This window comes from Mus caroli, chromosome 5, assembly GCF_900094665.2.
Source record: "Mus caroli chromosome 5, CAROLI_EIJ_v1.1, whole genome shotgun sequence".
NCBI classification, from domain to species: Eukaryota; Metazoa; Chordata; class Mammalia; order Rodentia; family Muridae; genus Mus; species Mus caroli.
Genome location: NC_034574.1, coordinates 105,171,930 through 105,196,295, shown reverse-complemented (window position 1 = coordinate 105,196,295; position 24,366 = coordinate 105,171,930). Strand labels below are relative to the sequence as shown.

Genomic DNA, 24,366 nt, shown 5'->3' with positions numbered 1-24,366 from the left:
AAAAAAAAAAAAAAAAAAAAAAAAAAAAAAAAAAAAAAAAAAAAAAGATAAAGCAGTCAAACAAACAAATGGGCTGGGGGTGGGGGTGGGGGTGTGAAGCTTAGTTGGTGGAACTCTTACCTAGCTTGCTCAAAGCCCTGGTTTCAATCCCTAGCACCAAATGAACTCAGTGGGTTCATACCTCTAAGATGAATTTGGCTCAGAAATTTAAGGTCATCTTCTGCTACACAGGGAATGCGGAGCTCCAACTTGACTATACACCAAAGCTCGAGGCCAGCTTGGGATATGTGACCCCCATCTCCCACCCTCCTCCCGCACCCCCCGGAAGAAACCGATCTTTGTAGTAATTGCGGAGTTTACGGTTGGTTGGTTGGTTGGTTGTTCCGGTTGTGACTACGACCAGGAGTCGCAGGTGGGCGCATACGGTTCATGGACCCAAGCTAGTATCGGCTATAAGAACTTTATTAGCAGGGGAAGATGGGACGTGAGGCAGGGCGGGCTGTAGAAGGGAGGCCGGGAGCTTGGCTCACTTGGGGGGCTCTGCTGTCAGCACTGGGAAGCAGCCCTCTTGGTGCCACTGGCGGTCCCGCAGGCGCCGCACAGCCTGCATCTGCGGCTGGAAGGCGCCCCACTCGTTCCAGTGTCGGAAGTCGCCAGGCTCCAGCAAATACTGGTAGCCACGGTAACCTGGGTACTGGTAGCCGACCCATCTGGAAAGGGAGCAAGAAAGGTGTTAAGGTGGCCGGCCAGCGTTCCCTCTCGGACCTTTATCAACACCCATCCTACAGCGAGTGTCCCAGTAGGGGGCACACACCTGCCCCAGCTTGGCCCTTCCGGACCTGGTTAATGTAGCATGGCCTTCCTCTTTCTGATAGGCCTCAGTATTCTCTTCTGTGAAGTGGGCAGTCATGGGGCTGCTGTTTTGAGCATGCTTGGGGGATCAGATGGAGTGAATGCCCCCACTGTAGGCAGTCAGTCCACACCCACGGGAGATGGTGAGGCTGCACTCTCCCCTCCCCCCCCCCCCCGCCCTCTGGTGACATTCTCTTCCCCCTCATACTCCCAAGAACAGAATCCAATACATGAGACTCGAGCTCCTGGATGTCCCTTCTATTACAGTGAGTCTCTGTGGCTCCTGTAAGCACTATCCAGTGTCAGGTAACCTAAAAGCTGAGCCATGTGGACCTCAGTTTCCCTTTGTGCTGTTCTCATCAGAAGTGGAAGGAGTAGGATCAACACCGTCTACATCCTCTGCAAGGAGAGGCACAGTGGGTGATTCACCAAGTCCCGCCCTTGCCTGAACACAAGTCCTTCTCTGACCCCCTGTCTGTCACTAGCTGGTTTCTCAACAGGAATAGCAGGATCCCACCCAATTCTGTCCACCCTGATAGAGGAGGGGAGCCCAGGCTGGACCATGCCCATGCTGTACAGGGCACACTGATATCTCTAGTACTGGGTAGAAGAAACCCTTCTAAGTAGAGAGTGGCCTCAATCCAAGCCTCCCCTCTGTGCCCAGCATGGGCCAGGCTCTCAGAGAAGACTCAGAAGGACACAGGTTCTGAGGGGGATGGGGGGAAGGCTACCACCCAGAAGCACCACAGGAAGGCAGAAAGTGACACTCATCTTATCTACAGGGGACAATACTTGGAGGTAAGGCACTTGACCCTCCCTAGGTTCTCATGGAGGTAGAATAGAGGGCTTTGCTTGGGAACCTCAGATCTCAGGAATCAAAGTGGATAAGGGTGCCTCACCCACTTATTGTTCAGCCAGCAACACTGAGGTATAGACAGGGTGCCATCTCACCCAGGAACCTCTGCTACCTACCCTCTGTCCATATCAGTTCTGGCCAGGGCCTCATTAATCCTGAGCAGTGAGATTCTCTCCATCTGTGGGCTAGTATTTAGACTGAGGTCTAGTCCCGGAAGACTGTGTGTATATGTGTGAGAGATCTCTGTGTGGTGTGTGTGTGTGTATGTGATCTCTCTGCTTGTCTGTCTGTGTGTGTAAGATCTTTGTGTTTGTTTGTGTATATATCTGTGTGAGATCTGTGTGTGTGTGTGTGTGTATGTGTGTGTGTGTGTGTGTGAGAGAGAGAGAGAGAAATACCTGTGTGTCTGAGAAAACAAGATCTGTCTCTGTGTGTATGTCTCTCTCTGCGTGAGATCTCTGTGTGTGTCTGTGTGTGTGAGAGAGATCTGTCTGTGTATCTGAGAGAGATCGAGAGAGATCCGTGTGTGTGTGAAATCTGTGTGTGTATATCTGTGTGTGAGATTTGTGTATCTCTCTGTGTGTGAAAGAGAGAACAAGAGAAATCTGTGTGTGGTGTGTCTGTATGTGAGATCTATGTATTTATGTGTGTGTCTGTCTATCTTTGTGTGAGATCTGTGTGTGTGTGAGAGAGATCTCTGTGTAGTGTCTTTGTATGCGATCTCTGTATGGGGGGAGGGGTTTATAAGGTCGTTCCCTTTCCCAGGAGCCTGATGTGACCGTCCATCTCTGATATCCTCAGCTTCTGACTCTGCACTTGCTGCCTGTCCCAGAACCCGGATGCTTACGTGCCACCAGAGACGGTTATGCTGCCCACGCGGTCACAGAAGCCATAAACCCAGAGGCTGGGCACATCATCCTCTTGGATCTCCATGGTGTTGCCCTTGAAGTTGGCTCCTTCAAACAGGCAGATCTTATGTTCCTGGGAATCCTGGGGAGGTGGAGAGAGTCAAAAATCGAAGCAGAAGCTGGGAGAATAGAAAGAGGTGGAGAGAGATCCCTGGGGCTTGTCCCAAGGACCCTCCTCATCTGGGAGGAGGAGATAATGGTCAAAACATCTCAGATGCCCAAAGATAAAATGAACACATCCACACAGGCCCAAGTCTGTACAAGGAGATGCATGTGGTATCACCCTGCAGTAACACAGAGGCTCAGAGAGGGTAAGCATATTGATTTACACCATACAGCCAGCCGGAGACAGTGCCTTTCAGATAAGTGACATTGCAATTTCCAACAGTTTCTCTGTGCCAACGGGGAGTCCCACCAATGTCTTTCCATACAAACTTCTAATCAGAGGGAGTTATGATGGACCACAGGTTGTGGAAAAGCTTGTGGAGCATAGATCTGGGTTTGAGTCTTGACTGTGGCCCAATACTTTGGGCATTTCACACATTTCAAGCCTTAATGTGTCTATCCATAAAATGGGTCTGTGGCCTCTTTGCCCATGGGACCATGACTAAGACACTTTGTAGCTGAACAATAGATCTGGAAGATGCTGTGATACACCCCTGAGTGCCAGCAATAGAAGGAACTCTGGGACCCCAGCCCACACTAGTTTTAATAGCTGAAGTGCCATAAAGATGAACAACCAACAGTACAGGGTGAGGCCCAGTCCATGGCTGACAAGTTGGGCAACATTGAAGCCCTTCATTTTCTATGTTTGGACCTCAGTTTCACAATCGCTACAATAAGTGTTGTAATGGCTTCTGCCTACCTTTGCAGAAGGAAGAGAAAACACTGAGCATATAGCAGGTGCTCAATGAAGGGGTTCTTCACCCACCATTGTTAACTAGCAAACAAGGGGAGGGCAGGCCACAAGTGTGTCCTTCTGTGGGCACACACGGTGGATACTGTGGAAGACGACATGAACTAACTCTTCCAGGAGGCAGGGACCAAGGGAGCTGCCATAGGAGAATGGAGTTTAAGAGGGGTTTTGTAGGTCAAGTACGAGTTGTGAGCCAGAAAAGGGAAGTAGGGTACAGATCATACTGAGCAGAAGAGAAGGCATAGGCAAAGAAAGGCTGGTGTGCTGGACAGCAAATGTCCCTGAAACGGGGTGTGGTCTGAGGTAGGCATGGGGTCACAGGAGATGATTAGCAAGCACTTAGAGGTGACTTAATCAATGCCGGTAACTGTTAGCCTATAGCTGTTGCCATCTGGAAGCTCTTGGTAGGGGCGGGGGGAGTTAGCAAGTCTGTGGCTCCCCACTGCAATAGAGGTGAGACCTCACCATACTCTTTAAGGCCCTGTGGGACCCCACCTCACGTACACTCCCTCCTTTCCCGTGTTTCCCCACCCACTCCTGCTGCCACAGCAGCGGCTGTCCTGGGACTAGTGTTTAAATGCTGTTGCAGGACTCTGCCCTCGTTGGACCCTGTATAGCTTTTCCTCACGCTCTCCTTGGGCTGACTCTGCTCCCACCACTCAAGGGCTAGATGCTCCACCCACTAACAACTGCCAACCAATCCCAGCTCTCCTCTCCTATCCGAAGCCTCATGGGCCAAGACTTGTGGTTACAGAGGGCTTCCAGGGCCTGGGTGCTGAGCCCGCAGAATCAGGCTAGAAGCAATCACTCTGGTGATCAGTTTCTGTTCTGTTTTTCACTTTTCCCTTTTCTAGACAGAGTCTCAATTGTGTAGCCCCGACTGGCCTGGAATTCACTACTTAGACCTGGTATGTAAACTCTCAGCCATCTGCCTGCATCTGATTCCTTGAGTGCTGGGCTAAAGATGTGTGCCACCATGCCAGGGTTCCTGTGATCAGGTTTGATTTTGGAAATAACTCTCTAATTTTCACGAAAGCAGGGACAAAGAAGAGACAGGTACCCAGGAGTGAGGTGTGTGGGGTGGGGTGGAGGTGGGGTGCTCAGGAGAAGGACAATGGTGACCCAGAATCAGAACAGTCACAGAAGACACAGGACGAGTCAGACCACTGGAGCATGGTCCCAGGTGTAAGAGATGACCTAGGGAGGAAGGTAGTGAAGGAAAGAGGCTCCCCTAGAATCAGCTGCTACCCCAGAACCAGAACAAATTGATCTGGGTGAGGTGGAGGTGTGTAGTCTTTAACTTTTCCTAATATATTTTACTTAAACAACTACGTGTGAAAGAATAACCATAATTTTAATCTGGCCAGCGTAATCACATGAAAACGACTTTACACTTGCGAGAAACGCGTGTGTTGGTGTGCTTAAAGCCAGGACCGTGTTTCATGCTTTTTGGGATATCTCCACCTAGACCTGCCAAATTTCCCATGTTCAGTAACAACTTAGGATCTGATTGCATGGTGCACACCTGCAACTCTGGGGAAAACATGAAGCTAGGGCTTCAGTGTGGTACACTGTCTCAAAACACGAAGCAACATACATACCACCACCACCAAGTACAAATGGATAGCTCTTACTGTATTGGATAGCAGCTTCTAGACTAGGTACTTCATTGGCAGTGCCTGCTTGAGCAAGGTTCCCAGCTGCACCCAGTATGTAGATTATCCGTTCTCAACCTGTGGGTTATGACCCTTTTGGGGAGGGGGTTAAAAGACCCTTTTACGGGGATCGCATATCAGATATCCTGTATGATCAGACATTCTTAACAGTAACACAATTATAGTTATGAAGTAGCAATGAAATAACTTTGTGGTTGGGGGTCACCACAACATGAAGAACTGTTGACGGACATACGGACATACGACAGACAGATGGACATCCGAGGCCACTCAAGGGTTTGCAGCTAATCTCTGAGTTCTTAAGTGTCCCCAGTGTGAAGGCTGAAATCCAGCCTGGTATTCTCAATGTGCCTCGAGCACCCTGGCTGCCTGACCCACAGTGGTACATTAGTAACGCCGCACGGTCCCCAGGGAGCCTTCATTAATGAACTTTCTTCACGGGTGTTGCCACCTCAGGAGGCGAGCGTCGCTGCCATCTGAGCCAGACATGCGTGACTAAGAAGAGTAGTTGGCTCGTGATTCATAAACAATTCATAATTCTGGAAACACCACACACACTTTGCAGGGCTGTCTCCACCATCTAGATTCATCTCCTTTATACCGATCTAGTTAAACACCACAGAGCTAACTCAGCACATGTTGTCACATGGCTAGGACGTCACATCTTCCCCCAAAGTCCATTTGTTAGCCACTTCACAACTAACTTACCTTTTTTCCTTTCTTCCTTCCTTGTCTTTTTTCAACATAGTCTCACTTGTAGCCAAAGGCTAGGTTTGAACGTATGATCCTTATGCCTCCACCTCCCCTGTGCTCGGATCATGGGCCTGTGTCACCCACCATGCCCAACCATAGTACAAACTTGGCTCTGCATGTTGCATGCCCTGAGTGGACACTGGGTTTTGAAAGGCTCCCCAGGGGGTGTATGCTGTGCAATCAGGAACCTGATCTTCTACAGGGGGATCAAGGAGCACACTAAAATGTCTTGTTCACTCTCCGGATGCTTAACTCCAAACTCACAGGGCAGAAAACCGTCTGTATCACCCGCAACCCTGGGTGGGGCACAGATGGGGTGTTGGCAGAATTGCAGAGAGCAAAGGAACCTGTCTCTGAACAACTGGAGGTCACTAAGCTTCTGTGCTCATTGTAGACCTCTGCCCCAGCCCCAGCCCCAGCCACTCACCATCCTGATGGGCCGGAAGGACATGAGCCGGTCACTGCGGTAACTGCTGGTCCAGGTGTCCCAGCGTGGGTACTCGCCCTTCTCCAGGACAAACATCTCCCCACGGAAGGCAGATTGCTCAAAGGCCACCCACCTGGACACAAGAAGGACCGAGAGGGATGGAGACAGAAGAGAAAACATCAGCAGGTACCTTCTTTCCCTGCTTGTCTTCCTGCTTCTTTTCATACAGCAGCCCAAGTACCAAAATAAAAACCCAGATTGGGCCCAATGGGCCTGGGTGTCCGCTCTGTGCTCTCCCCCTTTGTAACCACTGATAACCGGTTTCCCCTCTCCCAGGTCTCACAATTTATCTACACTAACAGTTTTTGGAGTTGACAAAGGATTAAGTGAGATACTGTGTGTAATTATCTGAGCAAATTATTTTAGCACATATGGGATCCACAAGGCTTTAAATACTATAAAGACCTGGGGCCAACTAACTTATCAAGAAGGATTTTCTTTTAAGCTCACTAACAGCTGGCACAACATCTCTGCTTGCTGCTAATGTGATTCTAATACCTACTGGTCGCTTCTTTCCAACCATAGGAGGACCAGGCACTGGCCTCAGCCCTGGAGGCCGGGGTATGAAGTGCTGCGTTGCATTCAAAGCATGGCTTCTCATAGGTACCCGTGACTTACAACAAGAGTAGGTTTTCAACTGTCAGTGTGGTACAAGCTTGGGTTCAAAGGATCATTTAGAATAAAACATAGAAGCCAAGAATGATCATGCACCCTGAAATCCCAGCACAGGGGAAAGTAGCAAGATCATGATATCTGTGGCCAGCCTGGGCTACACAGGGAGAGCCTGTCTCTAAGCAAGGAGACAAAATCAAAGGAAGCAACTGTGGGTGGTCCCAGAGGTTCAGATAGGAGAGAATGAATTCTTGTTTGCTGAGAACTAGCCTGGCAGCCAGGAGCCCCACAGCTGGGGTTCGTGGTGCAGAGACTGAGCATGGTCAGGCACCCGCTGAATTCTCATGCTGTGACGGCATGCGTGAAGGGATCCATCTTTCACAAAGAGTAAGTAAATTGGAAGTTTCAAATCTAGTGGGGGCTTTTTTTTTCAGTGTGGTCTGACTATGAGATTAAAGCAGGAATTCTGGGGGTGGTGATTCTTGCTCTTGGAATGTTTGGAATTCTGAAGAGCCAAGAAACTCAACGGAACATCTCCATGAACATTATCTCCCTGAGGGATGCTGGACTTCCTCACCAGAAAGATGATAATGAGGAGACACTGTCATGGGCTGAGAATCACAAGAGCCTCAGAACCTTGTCTGAGGGATGAGTCAGCGACACTGAAGTGACATAATGAAGACAAGACATGTCCTCAAGGAAGACAACTGAGGTTCTTAGCAGACTGGAGAAGGAGATCAAAGAATGGATGGATGGATGGATGGATGGATGGATGGGTGGATGGATGGATGGATGGATGGATGGTGAATGGGTGGGTGGGTGGGTGGATGGATGGGTGAATGGATGGATGGATGGTGGATGAGTGGGTGGGAGAGTGGATAGGTGGGTGGGTAGGTGGATGGATGGGTGAGTGGATAGATGAATGGATGGATGGGTGGATGAATGGATGGGTGGATGGGTGGGTGGATGGATGGATGGATTAATGGATGAATGAATGGCTGGATAGTGGATGGATGGATGGATGGGTAGATGGATGGTGTATGGATGGGTAGATGGATGTATGGGTGTTTAAGTGGAGGGAGGGAGGGAGGGAGGGAAATGGATTATGGATATGAGGTTGTAGGCTAAATAATAGATGGATGGATGTGTCAGTGAACAGGTGAACAAGTAAGGAATGGATGAATAAGTAAATGTATAAGTGGATACATGGTAGAATGGATGGCTACATGGGTAGACAGTTAATGGATGGATAGGTGGTAACAAAAGAATGGATGTGCAGATGGCTGACGAGCTGGAAGAGTGAACAAATAAATGGGTATAGGGATGGAAAGATAGATAAAAGAGAGTGATGGATACCAGACAGATGACTGGATGGGTTGGCCTATAGACGAACGCACATGTGGATAGGTGATATATGTGATGGGCAGAATGGCTACATGGGAAGAGAATCTCAGAAGGTAGTGCCACACAAGTATGAAGTCCAGAGATCCTGGGAAATGGCAGACCTGAGTTCTAATCCCAGCTCATCATTGACTCTCTGCCACATGATTGGGAGCAGTCACTGAAGTTAGTTAAACTTCAGTGAAGAAGGAGGAGGAGAAGGAGAAGAAGAAGGAGAAGAAGAAAGAGGAAAAGGAGGAGAAGGAGGAGGAGGAGAAGAAGGAGGAAGAGAAGGAGGAGGAAGAGGAGGAGAAAGAGAAGGAGGAGGAGGAAGAGGAAGAAGAAAAGACAAAAAGGGGCTGGAGAGATGGCTTGGCAGTTAAGAGCACTGACAGCTCTTCCAGAGGTTCTGAGTTCAAATCCCAGCAACCACATGGTGGCTCACAACCATCTGTAATGGGATCCGATGTCTTCTTTTGGTGTGTCTGAAGACAGCTCCAGTGTACTTATATGTAATAATAAATAAATAAATATTTAAAGGAAAGAAAAGAAGAGGAGGAGGAGGAGGAAGTGGCTGCACCTGCATGACTGAAAATGATGAGGATCTGAAACCAAAGAGCTCATCGAGCAGACTCAACAGGAGGTTCACATGGTAATCGCATCAGGGACTTGAGAGGGGAAGCCATTGCTTACAGAAAGACAAGACAGAGGTGGTCTTGTCACCTGCTGCTCTCCCTCCACACACCTCTGTCCTCTTTCAGTGGCTCACGAGGACCCAAGTCAGCCATGAGAAATGTTTGGTATGTGGTTTGCTGTCTGTCCTCATTGCCTGTGGCTCATTGAAGCCACAATCGAGAAGAGGAGGACAGGGGTCAAATGAGGACATGGAGCCTTAGTCCTGAAAGGTGGTACCCAACCCAAGTTATACATGGTGTCTGGTTTCAGGCTGAGGTTTCTGAGCTCTCATGGTACATGTCTTATGGTACAGGAGACCTCCTAGGTACATGTCTCTCCCCTCCTTCCTCTGCTCACCTCCCCTTCATCCTTTCTTCCAGCACGCCTGCTAATTCTGACTCAGCCCTTGCCGCCACATCTCAGGCCAATGGCTGTTCCTTTTGGGCACAACCCAGAACACCAAAAAAGGGACATGGGCACAGCTGCCTCTCTTTTTGTAGGGAAATGCTCCAGCTTTGAGTCAGCGGCATCCCAAACACTCTGAAACCTCAAGATGGCCACAACCAGCAGTTCCTGTCCCAGATGGGCTTGGGGGAATGGGCGGGGCTGAGCTGGGGTTGACCGCATTGGGGACGGAGTGGGAGTGAGAGTCATAAGTGGCCCCTAAATCAGAACATGGACTGTGGTATGCTCTGAGATTCACAGAATGGATGGCCATCGCTGTTACACGACATGCTTGGATGTCTACGCTGCCAAACCCACTCCAGAATCAGTCTGACTCTCCTTGTGTCAGAGTCCAGGAAACAGGCTTGGAGACTGAACCAGACACAGGGTGAGCATTTGAACCCACGTAGGTCTGATCTAAATCTGACCTTGAGACAGCCTGGCGCTTTGCCTTCTACTGTAGACGGTCTGGGATGTCTGAAAGGCTAGCTGGCCACACCCCTTGGTGGGCTTTATAGTTGGGAAACAATAGAGGGTAGCATAGCCTCAGATCATGAAGATAGCCCTGGAGAGCTAGCCTACTGCTTCCGTGAAGTGGGGGTAAAATCCAATGCCTGCAACATAGCTCCGTCACTCAGCAACAATGACCTCACTTATTACCTGAGTACTTCAGAGCCTCCCTATCTGCTGACTGGGGAGGAAGATAGCATTCTCTGTCTCTGTCTCTCTCTGTCTGTCTTTTTGTCTCTCTCTCTGTGTCTGTCTCTCTGTCTCTGTCTCTCTGTCTTTCTCTGTCTCTGTCTCTTTGTCTCTCTCTCTCTGTCTCTTTGTCTCTCTCTCTCTCCCTCTCTCTCTCTGATAAATTGGTGCTGTCTTAGGTGCATGCTATGCACCTACTTTGTGCACTACAGGTATTTGGGAGAGGGGATGGTCAGGGATACGAGGCTTCTCCAAAAATGGCAACAGTACGGTGGCCTTACACCATTCAGGTCTTTCAGACTCCCGGTTGCCTCATCTGTCAACAAGGGAGCACTGTGCCCCTCCCCCTGGGGTTTGCAGACAGAATAAGGAATGACCAAGGTGTGACTAGCAGGTGCCAGGCAAATGTAGCAGTTCTGTGGAGGAGTGTCCCCTCCTGGTCTAGCACTCACGGTCCTGAGACGACGATCAGGCTGCGCACTCTGTCGAAGCCACGGTCCCCCAGATTCAGGCACTCCCCCGAGAATTCCACCCGGCGGCCCTGAAAGTTTTCCTGCTCGAAGATGATCAGCTGTAGAAAGAAGCCCATCATTGCTTGGGAGACAGAGTAAGGGGTGACCTTGCTCTGTGACACTGACTCCAAAATGAAGCAAGCCAGACAGATGAAGGACTCAAGTCCAACAAGCTCTGAAGGGCATGTGTCAGGGCCTGTCTCATCATGGTACCGTGCCTGAGCCTCAGTTTGTGAGTGTACCTTTCCTCTGGTCTCCCCATTATTGAACTCAAGATCAGTCCCATCATCCAGAGCAGAAATGGGGGCTGCGTCTCCCATCCAAGGTCTCTCTGTGTAGCCTAGACTGACCTGGGATTTATTCTGTAACCTGGCTACCCTTCATCTTGTGATCTTCTGGCCTCAGCCACCAAGGGCTGGGGCTAAGCGTGCACTGTGACAGACCCATCCCTTTCAGATTACCCTCAGTGTTATTTCTCAGCCTGGCATGACCTCTTCACCAGGAATCTTCAACTTGGGCCTTCCACTTCTTAACTCATATTCCAGGCTACCTGTGCAGTCCTGACCCTGTTCTGGGTGCAGAGGGCACTTTCACCAGGAAGCTCTCCGAGATTGCTCCTCCTCTACCCTGGGTAGAGGCTGAGTGCCTCCCACTGTGATAGCCCTTATGGCCAGGTACAACCCTAGAAAGTCACCACTGCTTCTGAGCCTCCCTCCTCCACCACCACCTCCTCCTCCTCTTCTTCTTCCCTCTCTTACTCCTCTGCCTCCTCCTCCTCTTCCTCTTCTTCCTATTTCCCTCCTCTTCCTCCCTCTCTTTTGCTTTTTCCACCCTACCCCTAAAGGGCTCCTTCAGTGTAGGGCTTGAGACATTTACTTGTTCCCAATACAGGAAAGACTCACCAGCCCGTCATAGCCCACCAACCCCTCCTTTACCTCTGTCCTCCTATTTAGATTTTTAGCCATTTCCTGTCCCACACAGTAACGCCACCATTCAGTGCTGTCAGGGCACTATCCAGCCAGCACCAGGTGTGTATGACCGATGCTTGAAATTGGGGAGATCACAGAGCCTAGAGTCCTGAGGGACCCTTAGTGCTAGGCAGGATTTTCATCAAATCTTAGCTTATATATGGGCTGTGGGTTTGCTCAAAACCTTGTTAAATGATTAAACGTAATGATGCAAATCAAAAACAGCCACGTCCAGACCAGGTGTGAGCCATAAACCAAGCGTGGTCGGGTCTCTGCCTGAGGGTGAAGACAGCAAGTCAAACTCCAAGAGCAGGAAGTCTGACTCTCCAGGAGTCCTGCAATCTGGAGCCTGGGGGAGAACTTCCAGGAAGGTCAGAGGTCAGCCTGGTGGCCTGGTGGCACTCCTGGGATGAGTGGTCATGGCCAACAAACATACTCCTCTCAGGTTACTGGCTTTGCCACCCTCTAAGCTCACACACACAGGGTGGGCCAGGGAGGATGGAGAGCAGGCCAGGGAGGATGGAGAGCAGGCCAGGGAGGATGGGAGCATGCCAGGGAGGATGGAAACCAGGCCAGGGAGGATGGAGAGCAGGCCAGGGAGGATAAAGGACAGGCTAGGGAGGATGGAGAACAGGCCAGGGAGTATGGGGAGCAGGCCAGGGAGTATGGGGAGCAGGCCAGGGAGTATGGGGAGCAGGCCAGGGAGGATGGAGAGCAGGCTAGGGAGGATGGAGAGCAGGCTAGGGAGGATGGAGAGCAGGCCAGGGAGGATGGACAGTAGAAAGTATTAGATGGGAAGCAGAGATTAGAAAGATAGGAAGGAGAGAAAAGCAGCAAAGGGGAGAGGATGAGGAGGGAGGGAAGTAAGAGGGGGTAGGAAAGAGGAGCAGAGTGAGGAGAAGTGGGATCAGTACAGCCCAACCCCCCCCCCCCCCCCCCCCCCCCCCGCATCCTTACCCTGTAGCTCCCAGGAGGCAGGTCCCCTACTTTGGCAGCGGGCCTGGGCACAGAAGCTGGGACAGGAGTGGGGCCAGGGGCAGGGGCTGGCCCTGTGGATGGGGCCCCTTTCCCCTTGCCATCAGGCCCTGGGTTCACCGCTGTGGTGGCCGCAGCCTTGGCAGCCTGGGACATGGTTCCTGGTACTGCAAAAATAAAGAAGTCCAGCCAAGCAGTTGGTGGCGCATGCCTTTAATCCCAGCACTTGAAAGGCAGAGGCAGGCAGATTTGAGTTCGAGGCCAGCCTGGTCTACAGAGTAAGTTCCAGGACAGCCAGGACTACACAGAGAAACCCTGTCTTGAACCCTTGACTCCCCCCCCCCGAAAAAAAAAGAAAAATAGTCCTTGGGGTGGGTGATTTTGGGGTGTCCCCAGTTTCAAGCTGCCCCCTACCCGTGTGCTTCTCAGCCATGTCTATGGACTCCCCCACAGCCATCAGCTCTTCCTGGGAGACAGGGCTGAAGCTCTGGATTCCACCCTGCTCTAGGACAGCCAGTCTCTTCCTGGATGCTGTCCCTTCCCTGCACTGCCTCCTGCCCTCTAGCCTCACACTCTGTTCCTCCCTTCCTGTGCTCTCGTGCTTGGTTAGTTCACCACCACATGTGTGTATAGCATGGCTTTGCTCACCAGTGATGGTTCCCCCTCAGCACAGTACTGAACACCTCACATCTTGACCTTAACGGTGGGACTAGCTGGGATCGTGATATCCCTCTAGAGTCTAGCTGGAGGGAAGGTGCCCTGCAGCCCCACACGGCAGTCAGCTCCCATCTGAGGCAGCAGATGGACAGGCACCTGGGTTACTAGATGTAGCCTTGTAAGCTTGCCTGTCTGCCTCCTTAGCACTTGTCTCCATGCCAGGTGCATGGGAGCTTTTCCAGCAACATCTGTTCACAGAGCGAATGCCAGTGTGTGCGTGTCCTGAACCTCTCCCAGCCCTCCGCCCCTGGCGTCCTCCGAGGGCAGATGTGGGTGTGCAAAATAGCAGCCTGGCACTCAGAGTTGGGAGGCACAAGGAGAGGGAGTGGGGTGTTTCCATTGCTCCACGCCAGAGCTGTGCCTGTGGGCGTTGGGTGGAGAGGACTCTGGTCAGCTCCAGTGCTACCTCAAGGAGCTGAGACTTCTGGGTATGGGTCATGCCTGACTGCACTGTCCCCTGGAGGAAATCCACCAAGACTGTGCTGACAATTTACAAGCTACTGGAGCTCTTGGGGCTCAGAGCAAGTTCAGGTGGGTTTCCAACATCCTCCCTCTAGCTGGGGTGAGCACACTCCTCCCAGGCTTCCTCAGAAAGACTGGATGCTCAGCAACCCACACATCTGGACCACATCTGGGGTTTCAGCCACCCTCAACCTGTCTCCATTCTGGGAAACTCTCCCCAGAGGCTGGGCTCCTTTCCTGGCCATGTGTCCATCTCCCTCCCTCTCTTGGTGAGGACCATTGCTTTCCTCTCTACTTCCCTGTAGCCCAGGCTAGCCTCCAACTCTCAGCAATCTTCCTGCCCCAGTCTCCAGAGTGCTAGCTAGACAAGAATGCACCAGCAACCTTTCTGGGTTTGGCTTTCAGCCCAGCTCTGTCTTCGTCAGCTGCCCCACCTCTGTTTCTTATCCTCCTCTCAGTTCTCTGGTGGTGTGGCAGTCCCCTCTTACCTGTATTGGTGGACAGGCGGGTGCTGTGAGTGCCTCAGGGCCAACCCCCCATTTTATAGCCTGGCAGACACCAGGGTCTATAGTGTAGCACAAAGAGGCAGCTGGGTCAGCAAACCTGGACGGGGCCCGTGGCCGGCTCTGCCCCATTACTGCCCAGGCTAGCATTTTCTATTGTTGGCCTGGAACACAGAGAAACCCTGGCCCTAACCCTGCTCTGACTGCTCTCTCTATTTCCCTGGCTGGAGACAGGCCCAGGGCCTTGCTGGCTGCCAGCCTAGGCTAGGAAAGGGGGATGGGGGAGGAGGTGACCTGGGATAGAAACCGGCCTCAGTCAGGCTGCTTCACCATATGGCTTCACATGTCTCTACCTCTAGGGGGGTCTCAGTTTACAGGTACAGTTGACAATTCTCCCTGTGGATGCTGCCCAGAACTGAAGACAACATTGAACATATTTTATTAGGGCAAGAAACGGGTTTTCAGTCCACAGGCCCAGTCCTGAGTGCTTCTGTGTGTTTGCAGCCTCTGGTGCTTTGCAGCACACCTGCCCTATCCAGGTCCTTGCTGCACCCATTTCTTGGATGAGGAAGGCTGTATGCAGAGGCCAGTACTGACCACGGCAAGCAGGAAGGCTCTGGCTATCCAGCCCTGTCCCTGACTGAGGCTTGCCTGAATTCCCTGTTCTAGGGTGGTGGGGTAGGGCTGGGTCTCAGGCTCAAGGGCTTAGCATTCAAGGCCTGGGTCCTTCTTAACTGCCCATCAGCTCCCACTGTCTGACACCAGGGGATGCTGCCCAGGGTCAGGAACACAGAGACTCTGGGCAGCCTCACATCCCACTATAACTGACCCGGCCAAGGGCCAGCATTTCACCCAGGACCTGGGCCCTGGCAGGTCCCTGTGAGTCTACTGGAGAGGGTAAGGATATCTGAGATGCAAAGGGAGGGGCTGATAGAGAGAAAGGTTTTTCAGAAGATGAAGGAAGGAGTCAATAAACAGACAGGGGGGAGAGAGCCCAGGGCAAAGGAGAAAACAGAAGAGCCAGGACAGCCAAGCATCTTAGTAGACAAGTGAACGCCAGATGACCCACCATTTCCCCAGAGAAACTGAAACCCACACAGAACAGGAAGCTTCAACCTTGTTCCACAGTGTGAACCCCAAGTGGATTGGGGCTGGAATCTGGCCAGGCCAGGCCACCTGCATTCTGTGTCGCCAACCCCAGTAGGAGTGCAGCCATCTTCTGAGAAACCCTTCTCTGGGGAATCCAGCCCCCCCCCCCCTGTGGGGCCTATCACTATCTTGTGGTCACCCTGGTCTAGGACCAGTGCTGGCCCTGTCCCTCTGCCCATGAGCCCCTCTCCCTGCTGGCCTCCTCTGTGCCTTTCATCCTGGGCCAAGGCCTTGAAGGGCGAGCTGGGAACTACAGGATAGGCCAGCCACTGGGACTCAAGCCAAGGTGCCTGCGGTGGGGGCCACCCACAGATCTTGCCTCAAGGGCAGGCATCTGGGGCAGTTTTGTCCCCCGCCATACCCCGACCCTCCTAGCAATGGGCAGCTCGCCAAAGGTTTGGGGAGATGGGAACAGCTTCCCTTTCTGGGCAGCTCTTCAGATCAGCTATTTATAGATGAGAAAGTGGGGTGGCTCCTTTGTCCCCTTCTGGCCCTGTTACCCATCTGTCACGTGGAACTGGTTCTCATATTTTATTTCTTTTTAATATATTGAGACAGGGTCTCATGTAGCTCAGGCTGGCCTCAAGCTCTCTATGTAGCTGAGGCTAGACTCCCTGCTTCCACATGCCAGGTGCTGGGATTACAAGTGTACACCACCACATTGGTCTGTGGACTCTGTTGCTTCCCACATCGCTCATTCCAAACTCTGTGAGCTCCTGCTTTTGGGGAACTGCCATTCATAATAATATTATATTTTATGGCCATCCAGGATGGCAAACATGGCCAAGACCCAGATAATTCCCTTTGTTCTTAGAACAGGTACAGGCACTCTTCATCAGGAACATATTTATCATATTTATGTTCATAGCATCCTGTGCTTTCAGGCTAACCATTAATGATGTGTGTGTGTGTGTGTGTGTGTGAGAGAGAGAGAGAGAGAGAGAGAGAGAGAGAGAGAGAGAGAGTATGTGTGTGAGTGTGTGAGAGTGTGTGTGTGTGCGAGAGAGAGTGTGTGAGAGAGTGTGTGTGAGTGTGTGTGAGAGAGGGTGTGTGTGTGAGTGTGTGTGTGTGAGAGTGTGTGTGAGAGAGAGAGTGTGTGAGAGAGCGTGTGTGTGTGTGTGTGTGTGTGTGAGTGTATGAGAGAGTGTGTGTGTGAGAGTGTGTGTGTGTGTGTGTGTGTGTGTGTGTGCACTCACATGGAGGTCAGAGGGTAACTTGCAGGAGTCAGTTCTCCCTACTACCCTGTGGTCCTGAGGATTAAAGTCAGGCTTGGAGGTACCCCACTGAGCCCCAGCTTTGTCTTTTTTATTTCACAGCACAACTGAGACTTAGAGGCATTCCCTGGGAATCTGCTCAAAAGTACTTAGCCCCCCATGCTAAGATGCAGACCCAGGCTGCTGGCTGTGGAGACCTTCCGGTCCACCCTTCGCCACGCCCTGCACGTGAGACAACTGTTCTGACATCCCAGGAAGGAAGAGATGTTGCTATTTTCCTGGCCATCAAAGGACTCGCTCTTTATCTGGGTCACCCAGTAGCAAGGCTGAGTTTTAGCACAAGCCGCTCCTGCCATGCTACCCTCTCCTGCAACAGGGCCCTCTCAGAGGCAGGGATCAGGGGATTCCATATGCTTTGGGTGCTTATCTGGCATGCTCTGCTTTGGGAAGCATGCTAGCAAGCTGCAGCGCCCCCCCCCCCCTTTGCTTCTGCATGCACAGCCCTGGATGCTTCTGCTGGCCTTGTGGAGTGCACGGGTTCTAGCCCTGACCACCACTCTCACCTCCTGAGAAGAGTTGTACTCCTGGGTATTTGTTATTCAAAGCCCTTTCTCCAGGCCCCCAGGGTTTTGCTTAGAACCGGTTACTTCCAAGCTACTGTATACATTGTTTCCACTCTTTCAAGTGGAGTATCCTCAAGTGAAAGTGTGACAGGGGCAGGTGAGGTGGAGGAGGAGGGCAGGCACAGAACTCTATGATCTGGCTTCTGTCTGTCCTATCATGCAGACAGACAGAAGGACACCCACCATCAAGATGATGTTGGGTCCCTAGTCCTGGACAGGAGTCCTGTGGAACCAATGGAAATGAGCTATCTACCCCTCATATTCCCTAGTGCTGACCCTGGACAAGCCACCAATCCTTCCCCACTAAAGGCAGAGCTGCTGACATGTCCACTCTGGGCATTGGCCAGGATTGGCTTTTGTTTCTATCTCTGGCTTGCTGAGTCTGTGTTTGTCCCTTGGGGCCCCTGTTCCTTTCCTGCCTATAAGAGCCCTGACCTTGTCTGGTTCTGGTTCTGACGTGTGCTCTGGGCCCTTCTTGGTAAGTATGAGAGGGAGACAGGAGTGGAGCTGAGCTCTCTGGTGGCATCATCCTATGATGTCAATCTTGGGGATGTCACTGGCTAACCCTGAATGCCATCATATCCCAGGAAGTCTACAAGTGTTCAGACTTCTGCCTGTGACTCTTAGTTAAATGCCAAGACCCCCCTCACCCCCCATCATTTTGTGACCTGTGTGTCCGCTATGAGAGCCACGCACTAGGCTAGCACTGCACTTTGTTTTGGTGTGTGTGTGCACTCACTTGTGTGTGTGTGTGTGTGTGCATGCATGCATGTATGTATGTGTGTGTGCTTGTATGTATGTGTGCATGTGTGTATGTGTGTGTGAGTGTGCATGTGTGAACTTGTGTATGTGTGTGATTGTGCACATGTGCATGTGTGTGTGTGTGTGTGTGTCTGTATGTGTGTGATTGTGTACATGTGCATGTGTGTGTGTGTCTGTGTGTGCATGTGTGTGATTCATCCACCTCTCTCCACTCACCTGGCACTGCAGTCCACTGTGAGCTGGGCTGGAGACAATGGCACCCAGATGTGGCTGAGATGATGCTGGGTGGGATGGGAGAAGGGTCGCCCCCGTCCTGGAATACCCAGACCCATCTCGATTCTGACACTGTCCAAGTCAGCCTTCAGTCAGAGATGCTGCTGGGAACCAGATGGAAGGTGACTGTGTTCTTCTCTCTGTAGGACCGTGCCAACATGACCCTGCAGTGCACCAAGTCAGCTGGACACTGGAGGGTATGGAGTACCCTGGGAGGGGAGGGAAGGAAGACGACATCCAAGAACCTCCTACAACAACTTCATTGAACCCCATCATCCTGCAGGAGGGCTACTGACTGCCTTGAGCCCAAGGCTCAGACTAGGGGATAACCTGCCTGAGGCACGCAACCCGAGTTGGTCCCCACCCTTGAGTCCTGGCACACAATCATTCTACTGAGCTTCTCTGGCCATGCTTGGCTTTGCAAAGAGAAACTAAAATCTGGGTGTGATAGCTTATGCCTGCCCTAGCATTGGGGAAGTAAAGGCAGAAGGAAACTCGTAGGCTCGAGGCCAGCCTAGGTCTTTCGAGATCTTGTCTCACAAAAAGTAATATGGTGGAGCCACGTAAAAGCCTTTGATGAAGGCTTTGGGAAATGGAAGCTCTGCTTGTTTTCTTACCTAATGACAGTCAAGGGTGGAGACGACAAAATTGTCCACACTCTCCAGCTGTGCTGTCCAGGATCCCACGGTCCACCTTGCTCACCCACCTGGCCCTGGAGGCATGTGACCTCTGCTTTACCTGTTTGGCTCCACTCTGAGTCCAGGGTAAGATCCTCTCTGCTCGCCAAACCTTGACGTCCACAGATTCCCCCCTTCTTTCCTGCACAGATGGTGGTATGGGATGAAGAAGGCTTCCAGGGCCGACGGCATGAATTCACAACCGAGTGTCCCAGTGTCCTGGAACTTGGCTTTGAGACCGTGCGATCTCTCAAAGTCCTGAGCGGAGCGTGAGTCTGGAGGGCATCGCGTCAGGGTGGTGGCGGGGAGGGTAAGAGGGACTCTAAGGAGGCATGCTAGAGCCTATGTATGATGCCAGGTACATCTCTCCAGGCTTGCACTGTACCTATGTGCCCCTCCCAAGTGCTGAAGAGCGTGCATGGCTGTTGATACAGGTAACTCAGGTTGTAAGGGACACCATCGCACAGTCCTATTGGGTCTGAAAATATCCCTCTTAGACATGAACTGAAAAGCTAGCATCACTCACACACTAACCCTGAGACTAGCATCCTGCAACTGCCCTTCCTACAAGGATAAGAAGCTTTGTAAAGCTACTTAAATTGAGAGTCACTGGCCACACGTGACCGTTGGGAAAGGATTTCAAAGGCGTATTCTGTGACGTACGAGCTGCATTTTTATTGTTAATCTTTTTTTTTGAAAAAAGATTTATTTATGTATATGCATACACTGTAGCTATATAGATAGTTGTGAGCCTTCATGTGGTTGCTGGAAATCGAACTCAGGACCTCTGCTTGCTCTGGCCCCACAATTTATTTATTATTATATGTAAGTACACTGTAGCTGTCTTCAGACGCACCAGAAGAGGGAGTCAGATCTCATTATGGATGGCTGTGAGCCACGATGTGGTTGCTGGATTTGAACTCAGGACCTTCAGAGGAGAAGTCAGTGCTCTTAACTGCTGAGCCATCTTTCCAGCCTATTTCTACTTAAGTCATGGGCAGTTGATACTTCTCTCCTTGGGTAGAAGATCCCAGAAAGTTAGAAAGAAGACCACAGGGTGACTAGTACCCTTTCTACGTAACTCAGAGCCAAGGCTTTGTCTGTGGGTGCCTCCCGAGGAGGTCACCTTGGTGGTCTGTGTGCATCTCACAACAAGGTGATTGTTCTTTGAACTTCTGATCTATTCAGATTGGGAGACAGGGCTAGGAAGGACAGCTGCTGGTCTAGGGACAGTGTCTTGCAGGCTGCCATACAAGACAGCACAGGAGGAGAAGAGCCTGCATGCATGGGTTCAGAGTGCTTGTTTCTTACACAGATAGAAACACACAACTTTCCTGAGTCCTTTGTCCCTGAGGGCGACAGAATGCTGAGGAGGGTTGAGCTCCATGCTTCTGCTTAGGGTGGGAATGCGGAAGGCCTTTCCTCCACGGGAAGTGAGGAGGGCAGGAGAAGCTGTCCCAGAGGCTTCCCTGGGGAGGGAGAATGAGAAATGGCTTAAGTCAGACAGCATCTCACATCTCAGACTGCCAGCCCCTGGGTCTGACAGGATCACGAGGAGGTAACGAAACCAAGGTCAGCCTGTGGCTGAGCCCTGTTGACGTGTACGACTTGACTTGGTGGCAGTGCCTGTGTGAAGATCTCAGAGCACCTGCCTAGGGCAGTCCCTTCTCTGTGGGAGCCAGAGTGATGCTGGCCCTAGGCAGAATGTCCTATGTTGCGTTTAGGCTGGGTTCCCCTTGATTGGCATTATTGAGGTCTAGGCATGGTTGCTCTTGGGTGGGGTGACCAACCTAAGTGCTGTACCAGTTGGTCCCCAATAACCAAATGATCACTGTCCTGCCGCCCTTCTCTAGTCGTAAAAGTCATAACCACCCAGGTACTGTGATGTGGCCTTAAAGTGAGTCACCCCACGGGAGCCCTGACCTGGTTTTCACATTGGCAATTCTACTCTCTTGACATTTCTGCCCTGTCTGCCTGCAGGTGGGTAGGCTTTGAGCACGCCGGCTTCCAAGGGCAGCAATATGTGCTGGAGAGGGGCGATTACCCGGGCTGGGATGCCTGGGGTGGCAACACAGCCTACCCTGCAGAGAGGCTCACCTCCTTCCGGCCTGTGGCCTGCGCTGTGAGTCCTACTGCCTGCACCCCTGGGTGACTGTTAATGGACACTTGGGAATCAGATCTCTAAACCCGGGTTCTTGTCCATCAAGGGAGTGATGTGGGCTCTCTCTCTCTCTCTCTCTCTCTCTCTCTCTCTCTCTCTCTCTGTCTCTCCCTCTCTCCTGTAATTTAAAATGAGGTGACAGCAGCAGCCATGTTGTAGCTTCACCCTGACATGAAATCTCAGCCTGTAGCAATTTTGCTTACAGTGGGAGCCTTTTGGGGTGGTACTTCCCTCTTTTTTTTTTTTGTTTTTTGTTTTTTGGTTTTTCGAGACAGGGTTTCTCTGTGTAGCCCTGGCTGTCCTGGAACTCACTTTGTAGACCAGGCTGGCCTCGAACTCAGAAATCCACCTGCCTCTGCCTCCCGAGTGCTGGGATTAAAGGCGTGCACCACCACGCCCGGCGGTACTTCCCTCTTTTAATGGTTCAAGAACCCTGTGGAAGCTGGAAAGCCCAAGGCAGGGCTCGCCGAGAAGACAGGCCCCTAGCTCATCATGGTTTCTCTGTTGTGTGTTACTGCCGTTGATGATGCATGGGTGGAGATAGGCTTTATTCTCCCACTGCAGGGAGATATGGTCAGCTCTATGTTACGGCTCTGGGAAAACTGAGCTGCAAAACTGTGTGGCAAACCTGAGCTCAGCCACCTGGCAAAGCGCAGAACTGGGAGTTTAACCCATATGGTCACAACATTTTCTTATAGCATGCCACTCTACCTTCCTGCCTGGTTTCCGTTACTGGACATTTAGATCAGTTCCTTTATGGTTTACGGTTATGGTGGACATCTTTATAGTTATTGTCCTGCCCTTGTTCCTTGGAAGGGCCGATGCTGAAGGGTTTTGTTGCCCATTGCCTTTCTCAGAGCTCTGGACAGAAGGCCGACTTGTGAGGCAAAGGCTGAGTGTGGGAGAATGGCTTCTGTGTGTCCAGTCTGGCACCTGGCAGTCTGACCCAGGTCTCTGTTGTCTGTAGAACCACCGCGACTCAAGGCTGACCATCTTCGAGCAGGAGAACTTCCTGGGCAGGAAAGGCGAGCTGAACGATGACTATCCCTCTCTGCAGGCCATGGGCTGGGACGGCACAGAAGTGGGCTCCTTCCATGTTCAATCTGGGGCGTAAGTGGTCCCTGGCAAGACACAGAGATGTGGGAGGGGCTGGGACACATTCTGTAGAGAGACTTGTGCCCATCATGCTGGAGAATGGAGACTCGGGGGGCACCAGACAGAATTTAGGGGATTGCACGTGATGGGGGAACACCTGTGGTAAGCTGGCTTAAGGACGACAGACATATGTGGGTCCCGTGATCAGCTTCACGGGCACAGCGGGATCTGCCTTTCTCTCCTTTTTACCCCATCTGGCAGTATTCCTTCTCTCTTTGGTTGGTTTTTGTTAGTTTTTGTTTATTTCAAGACAGGTTTCTCTGTGTAGCCCTGGCTATCCCAGAACTCGCTCTGTAGACCAGGCTGGCCTCAAATTCGGAGATCAGCCTGCCTCTGCCTCTCGAGTGTTGGGCTAAAGGTGTTCGCCACCACTATCAGGCTGTGACTCTATTACATCATTGAACTATTAAGTTCTCCCCCAATGCAAATATGGAGACTTTCCCTTTACATTCTGTCTCCAGGGAGGGAGAGGAACCCGACTCCATCTAGGTTTCCAGGAAAAGAGCTTGGGTCATGTGCTCCTCTCTGAACCAATCACTAGGTCCAAAGGAAATGGGATGCTATGATTGGTTGGATCTTGGATTTTGAGATATCTCCCCCGCACCCCGTACCCCGCCTTGACTGGAACTGGGAGGGAGATCTGGTCTGTGAGCCTGGTCTGCAGGGCGTTAGGCTCCTGCAGGCAAGGATAAAGGTGGAGCTTTTGCTTAGAGCAGGAGTAACCAAGTTCAGGATCTGTCTCAGTATGTCTGACACTGTTCTTTAATCGCTACCCTGTTCCAGAGAGGTCGAGGTGGAGAGCACTGGTCAGGAATGCCTGTCATAGTGAATAGAGCTGGGGTCTGTGTCTTGGAACAACTGTGAGGGAGAGCGGGAGCTGGACAAAGAAGACTTCCTGTCTATCCCCTCATTCTGTCTTGATGCTGGAACAGTGTCAGCTAGGTGCCTGGGAGACTGAGGGACTAGCTTCAGGCATCCTAGACCAGAACTTACTTTAGGGAAGGCAGACAGCTGATAAAGTAATCTTAAAATTATCCAATTTTGTCAGTGTTACAAAGGGACAACCTGGGCCTGATGGAGACAGGTAGATAGTCTTGAGACTGTACACTGTGGCTCCAAAGAACAGCCTTGCGGGTGGGGGTGGGGGTGGGGACGGAGAGCTTCCATACATGCATGTGGAGTACCAGGGCCACGAAGCTTGCGAGCACTGGTTGGGCTTTTTTGCTGCATCTCTACCTGTCTTAGTTCTGGGTCCTGGAGCCTCTGTCTCTTCTATTTTCCAGGTGGGTTTGTTCCCAGTTTCCTGGCTACCGAGGTTTTCAGTACATACTGGAGAGCGATCACCACTCGGGTGACTACAAGCACTTCAGAGAGTGGGGTTCCCATGCTCACACCTTCCAGGTGCAGAGTGTGCGCAGAATCCAGCAGTGAGCACGCACTGGCCACCTGGGGTGCCTACGAAACGACTGGGTGACTGGCCGGAGGATGTGGCTGCTCTTGGTTCTGGCTACCCTTGTGTCCTCTGGGAACCCCACACCCCTGTCAGCCAGCCCATGCCCCGCCAGCTCATGGAGCTCAAAGAAATAAAATGAAAAACTAAAGACTCAGTATCGACTGTGTCCCCTCAATTTTGCCTGCTTTCCTGACTAACTAATTTGTAGCTCTGTAAAATTTCTCCATTATTTGTCTGCTTTTTAAGTTTTTATTTATTTTTTTTTATTTATTTTTTTTTATTTTTAATATTTTTATTACATATTTTCCTCAATTACATTTCCAATGCTATCCCAAAAGTCCCCCATAGCGCCCCCCACTTCCCTACCCACCCATTCCCATTCTTTTGGCCCTGGCATTCCCCTATATTGGGGCATATAAAGTTTGCAAGTCCAATGGGCCTCTCTTTCCATTGATGGCCGACTAGGCCATCTTTCGATACATATGCAGCTAGAGACAAGAGCTC

The 24,366-nt window shown here is 51.4% G+C and overlaps 2 protein-coding genes across 3 annotated transcripts; one reads left to right on the top strand and one right to left on the bottom strand.

Moving 5' to 3' along the window:
• Window positions 1-441: 441 nt before the first annotated feature.
• On the bottom strand, window positions 442-14,494 carry Crybb1 (crystallin beta B1). Its single transcript, XM_021162786.2, has 6 exons — window positions 14,381-14,494; window positions 12,696-12,880; window positions 10,711-10,829; window positions 6,389-6,521; window positions 2,556-2,698; window positions 442-710 (listed from the first exon to the last, which is right to left on the bottom strand). The coding sequence occupies exons 2-6, from the start codon at window positions 12,867-12,869 to the stop codon at window positions 527-529; spliced, it is 753 nt and encodes a 250-aa protein (XP_021018445.1). The 5' UTR covers window positions 12,870-12,880; window positions 14,381-14,494; the 3' UTR covers window positions 442-526.
• Window positions 14,495-17,838: 3,344 nt separating this feature from the next.
• On the top strand, window positions 17,839-24,019 carry Cryba4 (crystallin beta A4). Of its 2 annotated transcripts, XM_021162791.1 has the most exons (6): window positions 17,839-17,859; window positions 18,563-18,613; window positions 19,244-19,362; window positions 21,074-21,215; window positions 22,222-22,364; window positions 23,693-24,019. In XM_021162791.1, the coding sequence occupies exons 2-6, from the start codon at window positions 18,575-18,577 to the stop codon at window positions 23,838-23,840; spliced, it is 591 nt and encodes a 196-aa protein (XP_021018450.1). In that variant the 5' UTR covers window positions 17,839-17,859; window positions 18,563-18,574; the 3' UTR covers window positions 23,841-24,019. The 2 variants fall into 2 exon arrangements, with proteins under 2 accessions (XP_021018450.1, XP_021018451.1); XM_021162792.1 differs by lacking the exon at window positions 18,563-18,613.
• The last annotated feature ends 347 nt before the right edge of the window (window positions 24,020-24,366 follow it).